Source organism: Acyrthosiphon pisum, chromosome A3 (assembly GCF_005508785.2).
Source record: "Acyrthosiphon pisum isolate AL4f chromosome A3, pea_aphid_22Mar2018_4r6ur, whole genome shotgun sequence".
Classification (NCBI taxonomy): domain Eukaryota; kingdom Metazoa; phylum Arthropoda; class Insecta; order Hemiptera; family Aphididae; genus Acyrthosiphon; species Acyrthosiphon pisum.
In genome coordinates, this window is record NC_042496.1 from 4946617 (window position 1) to 4959846 (window position 13230).

The 13230-nt window shown below is 30.9% G+C and overlaps 1 protein-coding gene across 1 annotated transcript in view; it reads right to left on the reverse strand.

Moving 5' to 3' along the window:
- Positions 1–4217, reverse strand: part of LOC107883198 — a 16044-nt gene extending 11827 nt beyond the window's left edge. The window contains exons 1-2 of the mRNA XM_016802800.2: positions 4183–4217; positions 3836–3926 (exon numbers count right to left, since the gene is read on the reverse strand). Of these exons, the coding sequence (XP_016658289.2) occupies positions 3836–3926; positions 4183–4217 (126 nt within the window). The remainder of the gene's footprint in view (positions 1–3835; positions 3927–4182) is intronic.
- Positions 4218–13230: the final 9013 nt, after the last annotated feature.

Below are 13230 nucleotides of genomic sequence, written 5' to 3' on the forward strand. Positions count from 1 at the left end.
GATTTCCAGAATTTAATTTCAGTATTCTAATATTGTGGTGCCGGGTGCGGGGTGAGGCGGGTCATTCCACTAAGCACTGTGCGAGCTATCCCCCACCTAGCTGGTAGAGCGGCCTATATACAATGTAGTAACGTACTCGGCGGCTCGAGGCAGTATATTTTACCGCCTTGGCTGGCGTTTTGCGCATGCGCCATTCGCAATATTGTACGTGTTTACGCCGCACACCCGTATACCGTCACCCATGCACTAACATAGGCAACGCCGGCAACTGCCTCGTCGAGTGTCGACGTCGAAGCTCTGGCGGTGGCGGAGCGCGCTGGTCGCAGGATTAGACTCAAACGGCAAGGTCATTATAGCTTATAAATTAAAACGTTACTGCGACGTGACTACGTGAGCCATTCTCCAGTTTCATGCAAGTTGTATACGAAAGAAAATTAATATAAAATATAAATTTAGGTAAATAGAATTATTAAATTATGAAAAACTTAAAAGTAAAAATTAACTAAAAAATTGCGCCCCCAAAAATATTGTGCCCTAGGCCAGTGCCTTGGTGGCCTATGGGTAAATCCGCCCCTGAATATATAGTATTATAGTATTGGGAAAACAAATTAACACTGGGCGCGCTGTCAACGCTGCCATACTGATGGTTAGGTGCATGATTTAAGATATACAGGTTACTCAACGACCATATGTACATTCACAACAAAAGTGGTGCGCTTAAATGTTGATTTCTAACAGCTGATCAACTATGTGAGAATAACTACTAGCGCTCCAATACATAATATTGTATATCTATGTTGATATATTTTGTAGTACCAAGAGAAACATTGTCACTTTATATATCAAATAATCAGTAATTTATTTATCACATGAACATATACCTACTATTATGACAACATTTTTTGTATAGTATAATATTTTATTATAATTGTATTTTTGTTGTAAAAATATTATTGGGGCTCCCCCCAGATTTTTGCTCTGGATCCGTGCCTGCTTGTGGTCGACTTGGGGGTCCGTGTTTAATTTTGGATAATCGTAATTTTTAGAAAATAATATGAATATGCAGCATTGTTAACATAAATATTTTTCTAGGCTGGATAGTAGATACACGTTTTTAGTTTCTAACCGATTTTTCGTAAGGTTTTCATTTTCATGGTTACTCATTAACAAAAACATATTTATGATTCATAGATTTTTCTTAGGAAAAATATCGAGTAGCGTGCTATGGTTAAAAATTCGTCTTGTACTAAATGCCATCGTTATTGTCCACGGATTTTGATTGTTTGGTTTACGATTTTGGCACGTCTTATATCACAAGGTTGTATGATATATAAAATATTATTGTATAAAATATTTCCCTTAGGATCTAGTAGTCATTTTTATTAACTAGTTAAATTCTGTAAATTAAAACCAGAACAGGTAATATTAAACAATATAAATTTATAAATGCATTAAATTCACAGTCTGGGGACGAAGTGGCCGAGCGGTTGCGACGCGTCCCATAGCCGGTTCGTACTTAGGTCACGAGCGGCACTTCTCTTCGGGCAGTCACGGTGTCTGGAGAGAGAGGTCGCCAACCCGGGCATGGCAGATACCTACGGGTGCTCATTTGAAAATTCTGCCAAAAACAAAAAAAACGTGTTTCTCCGACCATTCCGTACCGTCTCAAAAACCCTACAGTACCGTCCTACAGCAGGCTAATGGCGTCAGTTCCCGGTCTTAAGAACAATAAAAAAATAAAAAATTCACAGTCCTAATTAATCTAACCATTAGTATGAATAATATTCGTACAATATATTTTGTATGTCTATGTTTTAATGTTGGTTGCTTAAAAAATATAAATTAGATTGTAAAAATGTAAATAATATCTATAATAAGGTATTCCGTATCAAACCGACTACTGTACTGAAAAAACAAAGAAAATTAGACAGTACCTACACAAAATTATGATATTAATATTATCATAAATTAGGTACCATAAACCAACGCTGAATACGATTAAGACGTGTATTAATATAATCGTGTACGAGATGTCTATAATTTTGGGTTTCAAAAATATGTTCAACTTATCATAATTTGCCGTGTTTGAGCGTTAAAATACAACTTAAGACATTATAGTGCAGATGTCAATGTTAAAAAATATATAAGTCAAAAATATTCAAATATGTATTAAGACTAGGTAGTCGTGAGTATGACCTTGAATACCTCACCATGAATTGTATAAATCACCAGATCAATTATAAACTTATCAAGCTAATAATTTTTTCAAAATGTTCAATTTCTCAAAACACCAAACAGAACGAGTCTTTCAGCACTTTTTTCAACTTAAGCTAACATTTTTAGATCTAATATTATTGTAACGAGTTGCGATACCATAAGCTAATCTGTAAGAAATGATCGTGGATCTATTGTAATTTTTAAGTCATTATATTTTATGCTTCCTTAATGAGTACTATAATTATTTATTCTATTACTATTACTATTACTATTACTATTTATTCTATTACTATTACTATTATTATAATAATAAATGTTATTAGTGTTTTAATACACATATGTTTCAAGGCAATAACAGATGTCAATAAAAAATAATTTAAGAAGGTTGCAGATCATAAATCCCTCTAAGTGTAAAAGTTGAGCATTTATGGGCTATGGCTATCGAAATTGTCTTTATTATATTGTGCACAAATTTCAATGAATATAAATATTTCAAGGTCGGTTGTTAAAAAACTGAAAATTTAAATTTGAGTTCAATTAAATGTAAGATAATCAGTAGATATCTATTTTCATATAAACATTTAACTTCAGCCAATTTGGTTTTGACAGAGATTCGTTTCAATATGTTATAATTTTATTTTATTTTAATATATAGGTAAAAATAAAATGTATTTTCTAAATATATGATCCTGATACCAAATTTAATCTATCTTAAAAGGATCAAAAAAATATCAGTACTTTTCAAAATAACAGAGAAAAGCGAAAATAATAATTTAAAAAAAACAGTAGTTTTTACGGATAACAATTTTTTGACAAAATTGACTTAGTTTTTACTGTAATTCAAAAATAAATAACTGCAGTAACTTGACATTTTCACCAAATATTATTCATACTAGAATTTACTAGATATAAAACAATTCGGCTATTTTTGTGATACCTAGATGTTTTATTTTTAATTTTTTTTAAATTTTTTTCCAATTTATATTTAAGTCAATTTTTGTTTTTGGGTAAAAAAATCAACAAAATGTAATGGAATTATTCTAAGTTGCTTATACATATAGGCTATATAGCAATTAAAAAATATCGAAAATTTATAATCTCATTACTTTTTTTTTAAAGCGTTTAATGTTCATATGTTTACAAAATTCATATCATATCTATCACAAATATTTTAAAATTATTTTATAGTATCTAATTCATAATTCTATACGAATACATTCAAAACGTTTCCGCAGTTGAGTGTACGGTCCGCGCCACACCGCACCACATATAATATTTAAACAAGACTATTCTAACAAATATGAAATGACTAACATACCTATCGATATACAAAAAATTAGATCACTTATTTTTATTATTTAGCGTATAGTTTGTGGTTGCGTGCATTAGACTTTTTATAATATTAAAACATACAGTAAATTGAATTAGTGTATAACAAATTGATAAAACAAAACAAAATAGGACACTTAGTAGTATGAGTGATAGTGAGTAATATTAATAAGGTAACAAAACAATATATTTGGTATTAGTATTCTAGTTCCACCAGCCATTTAATAAATGTGGGAGGGGTTGTGAGACATTCGATTCCGGGTACTCGATAGGCGTGGATAGGACATACAAAATCTATGTGGTAGATGGACTGCTTCTCCGCTCCGTAATCATATTCTGGTGAGTTTCTCATGTCCCATTTGTGCAAGGAATCTGCATATCTGCCATGTAAAGTTCATATTCTATTAAGTGTGCACCAAAGATTGTGCAGTGGCGTAGACAAGGGTGGCGTGGGGGTAAGACCCCCCCCCCCCCATTTGCTTTTTATTATCTTAGTAAAATGTTTTGAGAGGGTGAGGGATTTTCCAATTTTCCCCTCCCATTTATCTATGTCTTTTTTTTTTTGATCCCCTCCCTTTCAGAAATTATGTCTACTGTAGGTCAAATCCTGTGGGTATATGTTTGGTGATATGTTACCTAGCAGATTGTTGTTCTCTACCACAGCTCCCCATGTTTGTTTCCAGTCCAGTCGATCATCATATTGAAATTTGTGTTAATTAGATCCTTAGCTGATTTTAAGGGGGTTTCTAGACTTTAATCGACTTTTGGTCGTCAATTAAATTATTAATGGGCAATTCGTGGTTTAGATTTATTTTTGAGAACTCTTTGATCAAGGTGTTTGTTCTACGAAGTGGTGGGGGGGAGGCAATTGATGTTAATGTTGGGAGCCAGTGAGTGAGTGCCGATTTTATTTTACCAGATATTAGTCTCATGGTAGTATTAACTTGAGTATCTAATTTTGCCACATGAGCGCTGATAGGCCGAACATCGAAAAGTGTGAGCCGAAGCACCCTAAGATGTACCGCAGTGTTTCTGTATAATATTATTTCTGGAGTGAAGTTTAGCGGCGGTATTTCGAGGTGAGATTTGAAAGAGAGTGTGCGATCCAATGTTATGCCGAGGTATTTTGGGGTGGAAATATAGGTTAGAACGTCTCCATTGAAAGTTACGTTATTATTTTTATAATTTTATATGATAAAACAAATCTGTATAGATTTTTTACATTTCAATATATATGTGATAAAATAGTACCTACCTATTTTTTTTTATTTTATATGAGTTATTTTGTATCAAGGACTTCTATTGAAATTTATATTAAAACTATGTAACTCATAATTAAAGTGCTTATATTTTTATATAATTGTATACTTTGTAATGTATACAAGAATGTATAAACTTTATAACTTTAAAATGTGTTTATATTGTACTAATAACTATACTAATCCTACGTTATGTAAGTTTCTAATGTTAAGAAACCGAGAAGTCACTTTGTTGTATAGTAGAATTTGACTGTATAGATACCTCGTAATTGAGTAAGTACGTACTGTAACGGGTGTGTTAAGTTTTAATTCAATGTTGATTCAGAATTGTGACATTATTACTACAATACTACCAAGTGCCAATAAAAGTTAAAACTATATTATTTACTATAGAGTAAGAGTTTATATATTTTTATTTGGAAGCATGCATTAAATTATTACAATTTTATTATTATTCCCAATGACGCAAAATTCTGGATTTTACCTAATTGTCAATATTGTCATTAGTCGTTGTTTTCTTATTTTTGTTTGTTTTTAAATCTTGCCTTAAATTATATTGCATAATGATGTTGAAAGCTTAAATTAGTTTGGAAGGTATACAAATTCCGATCATGCTGACGTATCAATTTACTAAAGCTTCATTGTCATTATTTAATCCTAATAATTATAATTTATAACTCTTAATAGATACAAAATATTACGGGAATTCAAGTCATTTAAGACCCTGTATTACAGACTTAAGAAGTTCTTCAATGCGTAAGTATAATAAATAAATAATAACAGATTAAATGTTCAGTTAATAAAATATAAAAACTTATTTAGGTTTAATTCCCGGTACATTCATGTAAATTCACCCATCATAGTACATTCAACATTTATATTTTCGTTGCCACATGTTACCCATTGTTGATTTTTATAAAAAATTGTATTTGAAAATATTTTTTTGGCCTAGGCTCCCAATTTCACAAGTGACATTGACAATACAGAGTTGCATTTTTTTTATTATTTATTTACTTACTTAAATAGTTTTCTATTTGAACATATACCTTATCTATTATATATATATATAATAAATACTCTTGATAAATATTATTTGAAATCCACTGGGTATAATGAGTGATTACTATAGGATATTATATCATAATTTATTATTTACTGTTTTAGTTCCGTAGTTTGAAAACAAAATAGTGCCTAAACATATTTATTACATTAATTATTAGTTTCACGATGACTTAGATTCTACTAAAAAACCAAAATAATGTTGGGTATAATTGTATAAATTAGTATCTAGTTGTTACTTGTTCTCATTGGTCATTGCTACCTACCAATATGTATCAAGTATCAGCGATAATTAGGCAACACTATCATATATTCATACTGTATATTTGTATGTATTAAAATCATAAAACAGGAAGACATTATGTTTTATACCAATTTATGCACGTTACACATAAAAATGGTAACACAAGCTATTTATTTACTGTTTACCAGCAGTGTATATGAGATTGACAATGTACCCTCCTTGGAAAGTTGGAACTTGGATTTTTTTTTATTTATTTATAATTGCATTTACTATGGTATAATGTGCAAATTACCGTTAAATAAAATAGTATAAACATTTAATAATATAACTGTTACAACAAAAAAGACAAAAAGTTGAAAAAAAATCACCCTTCTCACAGGGCAAACTTCACAGTGTTTACAACTTATATTTATGTCTGTGACTCTGTGTTACGGCTTATAATTCACTATGATAGTATAATAGATATGATCGTACTATAATATTTAAATATTGACTCACGTGAGCTGATCAGTTGACCAATGAAATTCTGTTGCACTGAAGTGAAAATCGGTGTGGATTTCAGAGAACACTCGTAGATTGTCGCACAGGGAACACAAACAAATTACATAAGTACCTACTACAAATCACTATTTCATACTGGATAACTCCAACGCCAGGTACTATATACGGTATACGATAGTATACTTACGTCAACGGCCAACGATTGTTTGCGACGGTTTGGCTATAATAGTATAAATGTATAATATTCGCGTACCTAACCTGTGAAACCCCACAACGGCTGCAGATAAGACACGTGACAGTATTATGTACTGTAGGTACTATTAGTAGTGGCTGGCAGAGTGTTTTAGATGGCTTATTAAAAGATTCAGCTATAGATTATAAATGTATTGCCTAGTTGAGGTTGGTGAATGCGCATTTAAACTGAAATCTGTATTATTTTCGTAATGCATATTATCTTCTTGTGACGCTTATTGTGTATCAGTTTTGGTTTTTTTGTCTTTAATAATATGGTATTTGATTATACGGTTGATTTTTACTGTTTGTTTTAATTTTTAAGGAGTCAAATATACAGAGTACGGACTCAAAACTCAATAGTTCTATTCATACGAAGCATAGAGGGAAATTAAGGATATTAAAATATATTTCCATATTTATTATATTCAAGTTGTTTGAAGAAATGTATACTCGTGTGGCGTATATGGTGCCTATATCACTATCACCTTACTAGTATCACTTGTTACGCGATCGTGAAACTCGTTCAGAAACATGGTAGAGAATATGCTCTGTAAAGAATATTCGTAGATCAAATTTTGTTGATTAGTTAGAAACCTGAAAGACGAAACTTTGTCTGCGCTTTGCAGGAGATATATTTTTATTTTTTCTACTCCCAGTTTACTTATGTTTAGGTTACAACAGTAATAATACATTTTGTCTAGGACCCTCGAGAACATGTCCAATATACCAATCAAATAAATATAGTGGGTTATTAATTATTATAAAAATTAATCAAAATTACCAATATTCTATTTTTTTATACACCTAGCCAAACTTTGTAAAATATTAAATTATACATTCGTATTATACATGGTTTGGATTATTTAGGGTGGGCAATCATAATGAATAATCATTAATGTATACTGTTTATTTGTAAACCTTGATTTGATCAACTTAACAACTAGCTGTTATAATATTCCAATTACTATACAATATACATACTATATATGGAGATGGCCGAAGAAAATGTTTAATTTTCAAAAAAAAAAGATGGCAATTGTAATAATTTATGGCAATGAATGTGTCCATGAACGACATACATTCACTGTATAGATTCTTTTTAAATTGAGGCAGATTGGGGCTAAACCACAAACCGTCTTATAAATTAGTTTGGTATGTGTTTGTTTGTTTTGTATAGCATTGAAGTTAATTCAATTTTCAATACGGTTTTCAACTAGTGATGATATTTTAGTTTGTTTTGGAAAGTGAATAATATTCTTCTAATGATATTCTAGTAATATTTGTAAATCGCAGTTGACGATCAAAATGTATGTAATCATAATAGTCCAATGACTTTTGATATATTCAATAAGTTATGTCGAAAAACCATAGGTATTAAGTATTATTGGCCAACTTACATGTCTAACCTTAACACTGGAGACTTGTAATATTGCAACATTTACATGGATAATACGATTGTGAATGAATTAATTAAACGAATGAGACCTATTAAAAATACTAATAGATGGATAGTAAATATACATTTTAAAATCTCACATTATATACTCCAATTACTTCGAACGTATATATGTGCATAAACAAAAATACTAAATACTCAATTAATACTTTAGGTAGGTCGTAAGTATTAAAAATCACTCTCGTCCGTTCCTTGGTTTTCACAACAACCGACCATTAAAATAGAATCCCATTCCATATTTTTTCTATTCTTTATAATGATAACGCTTAACCTAGTTATGTATATTATGATAACTGATAACGATAACTGACCCTAGTAATGGGTACAAAAGACCTAGTATTACTTACAAAAGACTTAAATTCTAAATATTGTAATACAATACTGAATACATCAGGTCTGATTTTTAACCTAGTTAAAAATTCTAATAATTTTAATATATTACAGCACACATGTTTCTTAATTTAGTTTTAGTTATGAAGTACCTAATACAGTTACTTACATGTATTACTGCAGTCCCCGACGTTATATAAAATATGTCCTTATATTTTAATACTACAAGTTTATTTGTATAATAATAATAGTCTAAATGGCAAATGAAAATGATAGGGAGATGATATTTGTGTACTGGCTACTGTTTTACAGTTTTTTTATCTTGTTGCTATTTTTTTTTTTTATTCTAATTTTTTTATTGTTATAGTTCTTCATTCACTAGCTTTTCACCTCTGATTTTGTATTTTATTTCAAATAATTGTATTAAAAAAAATTGTAAAAAAATGCTTTTTATCTTGTATTTTTTTAGACATATTATAAAGTTTGAGAATAAAATATTGAAAAACAGAGATCAATGCGGGCTGTAGAATATTTCCGTCTAGTAATTAAAAAAAAATTATGAAATTTGGTCGAATCTACAAAGTGGTATCGTTATTCTCGCAGAGTGTATTTTTGAGGACAAAATGGCATCGGCACCGGGCGCCTTAATTTCAAAATTGTTTTAAAATTGCCTATATTAAACCATTTAAAAAAGGGTGAGTGTGGCGTCCTCCTAAAAATCAATAAAAATACCCCGTTTCAACAATAGCTGGTTGGTATAATAATAAAATGTGTGTACAACGATGACGTTATTCAGTATGACATGTCATTAACGAAGTATGTTTACCGCACTTCAGCTGTAAGTTTCTCCAGGTTCAGGTACCTATAACATTATTTTTATAACTTATAATATTTATAACGACGTCGGACGTACTTAAGTATACTTAGAAATTGGATATCAGAATATTATTGACGGATGGTATTATAATACAGAGTACCTACGCCATATTAAAGTACATAACCTGTCCTAATGACACGCGACTATCCCCAAGTTGAATGTGTTTTCAACGTGTATCATTGCATTATTATCTCACTATGGTTCAATCGTACAACCGCAACGTGCTTTTCATGTTTGCCTTATTGGACATTGGTATCGATATATATTGGATGAACAAAAAAATATTATGAAAGGTCTACATAGATATAACAACTAACATAATAAAGCAGGTAAAATAAAATCATTTTACACTTTAACAGGATATAAGTTAGTATTTTTCGAATATAATAGTTTAATATAAAATAGTATAAAATACTTAGCTGATTGCATACAACGTTGAAATTACTGTTTATTAGGCACCCCTTGAAATTTTAAATCGAACAAATAACCTGTAAACAACGAATTTTATAAAATATAGGGGGAATTGGTCAATATAAATACAACGAAAAAAAAAAAACTGGGGAAGTCGCACTGCGTTATAGAGTTACTCACTGTAAAGTTGTGTTAAATTTAAGCTCAATGATACAGCATAGCAACACATGTCGACCACTCGCAATTTAAAATAAAACTTCTTTTTTGGTAAATTGAATAATTACAACAATATATTGTTTAAAATAGTAAATGATGATAACAACATATATTTCGAAAAAATATTACTCAATAGTGCACACCATAATAACACATGATTTTATGATGTCAAATAGGAAGATATCCTATATAATATGTGAAATTTTCGGAGAAACACGTAACAGTCAAACGCCTACAGCAGACAGAATATCGCAAGTACAAAAACGAGCTCAAAGAATGTTAAATAACAAAAAAAAACTAGATGCAGCGCTAGGACCCAAACTTATTATTATTTTAAATCAAAATCAAAAAAATAATAAATAATAACATGTAATTTATGAAAAATATTATGTGACAACCTGCAGTGGAGCGTAACAGGTTGATAGGAAAAACACTTGGATAATACGCCAAGGTCGTGGCGTGAAGGAAATGCAATACGCATCTTGAGCAGCGCGGCGGCTGCGTATAAAACACGAGTAAATACTACGAGGTAGGTAGGTACCGAGGTAGGTACACTAATTGACCGCCTCTGTCGCCGCGCGACCGCCTTCGATTCGTTTACCGCCGCCGACGTACGTGTGTCGTGTATCTAAAAATATGGTCTACATATTGTGTACCTACACAAAACATGCGTTGAAATTGAAAATATTTCCTACTTTCGAAAACCTTCGTGGTCCCCAGTCTCATTGCCCGCTTATATATATTTTAATGTCTGTTGCCGAGCTTGCAGGAATTAAACCGTGCGATTTGCTACCACTTATTATATCTACCTATACGAAACAATAGAATAATTTATAATACTATATACCTATAGGAACCTATAATTTGTATAGTAAGTATATATAATAATAAAAATTAATATTATACTATCACAAGATTTTAGATAATTATGTATATAGGTACTTACTAGTTACTATATATTATAAACATCATTATACTGCATAAATAGCGCGTTATTTTTGTAACGACCATGCACATAATATATATTGAGTAATGTCCAATATTATGCACGATTTTTCATCGATAAAATAAATGTTTTTATTCCACGATGTCATGCGAGAGCTCGTTGCAAATATTCACATGTACGTTAATGATAATACCTCTGTATCATAAAAGTCTTATATGGCAATGCTCGTATAATATATAGATCATAGATATTATCAAGCGATCAATTTCAGTGAAAAAGCTGGGTCAGCAAACCCCCCCCCCCACCCCACTCACGCTCCCAATAAAAACAATTGACTGTATAAATGATGAGGGTGCTAATTTCAGTATTGGGGATACTAACCCTATCGCCACACGCTCAAAAGTGCGCCTTTAAATAATATGTAATCTTAACGAGGTCAATTAATTGTAATCAAAACGAATGGAACTCGTCAAATCTTGTACAGAACTGTTTGTCATGGCAAACATAATACGTAGTAATAGTTAATAGTAATCGATTGACTTCAATCACCATAATACTTTAATAACAAAATGATTAATGGCACTCGTCTTTTATCAACAATCAGACATTCAGACAACGAAAACATAACGAACCGACGACCGCTCTGTTTTCTTATTATTACATGTCGTGCGCAGTACAATATCGACGTGTATTATACCGTGTAACTCAAGGTCGAAACGGAAAACTAATCCAACTATGCATTATCCAAGTACCGGCTTATTCGATCTCAATAAGTTGTAGCAATCGCTCGATCTTAGGTTAGGTCTATTATGTCCGTTCGGAGTAAGATAAAAAAATTAAATCACCTTCCTACCGAAAACCCGGAACTGCAGACCTCTCGAGGTAATCCGATTGTAATCCAACGACGACTGCACCGTGTCACATGTTGAACGGTTTTTTACGAAACGTTCCCATCATCGCGTTTTCTACAAATCAAAGACTTGAGTATGAGTATGATAAGGCAAAGTATGATATACCTATTATATTGTTATATTACAATAATATATTATGTAGTAACACACGACGGCATGCTGTGGCCAACGGATCCACGATGACTTACGATATAGGTACGTGCGAGTGTGCGACGTCGATTATTATTTAACTGAGCGTATGTTTACGATAATTTATTATTATTCAACGGAGTAACTACCTAACTATATTATACTAGTTATAATGATATAGATACTGCAGTTGTTAGGGCATGGTGTATGCATATTTAGATGTTGTTAGAAGCAACCCAGACGAGCGGTTAAACGCCACCGGCTGATTTAAAATGAACTGCAGTCCGTATTGTAATAAGAGTCACATTTATTTTATTTTATAAGTAGATACACGATACACATACTGCAAATAATAATGTCTTTTTAAGAATTTTCAAATAGCGTTAAAACATAGAGTTACAGTATACAGATTAATATATTTATAGTACCTAATAATATGTATTACCTATGCAAGTATACAATTTCGGGTTGAACACGCAAGCAATATTTGTAACAAACAATAATTATAGAACGTATGTTTTTAATTGAAATATTCCGTCACTGTTTTTTTATTTTTATTGTTTAAAATATATAATTTTTTTAATCTGTAACCATCAAATATCTATACTCATTTTTTGTTCAACTCATGGGCGTTGACGTGAATATTAAGATTAATTATATGCCGGGATTTAATCAACTTGGGGTCTGGGACTATATTTTTGTTTTATATAGGTACAGATAAATTAGTTTTAGTTCGTTAGGTATTCAAATCGTGTATCTTTAATTAAATGTCCAATACTTAAAGATATTATTAACTGATTAAACTATTGAATATTCAAACTAATCGAGCAGCTGCATTTCGACAGCATGTACATTTTTGATTTTTCCGATTTTGATACATACGTTATTTTGCGGACTAATTTTCAATTTTTGCGGACAAATAGTTTTTTAGTAAAACTAAAAAAACTGTTGACATGCATGGTGAAATGGTTCAAAAAATTAAAAAATTAACTTTCTCTAATTTTTATTATGCCATCATTTTGCGGATAAATCGCGCAATTTTGCGGACTAATTTTCATTTTTTGCGGACAATAGTTTTTTAGCAACTAAAAAATCATTTCAAAATTTAAAA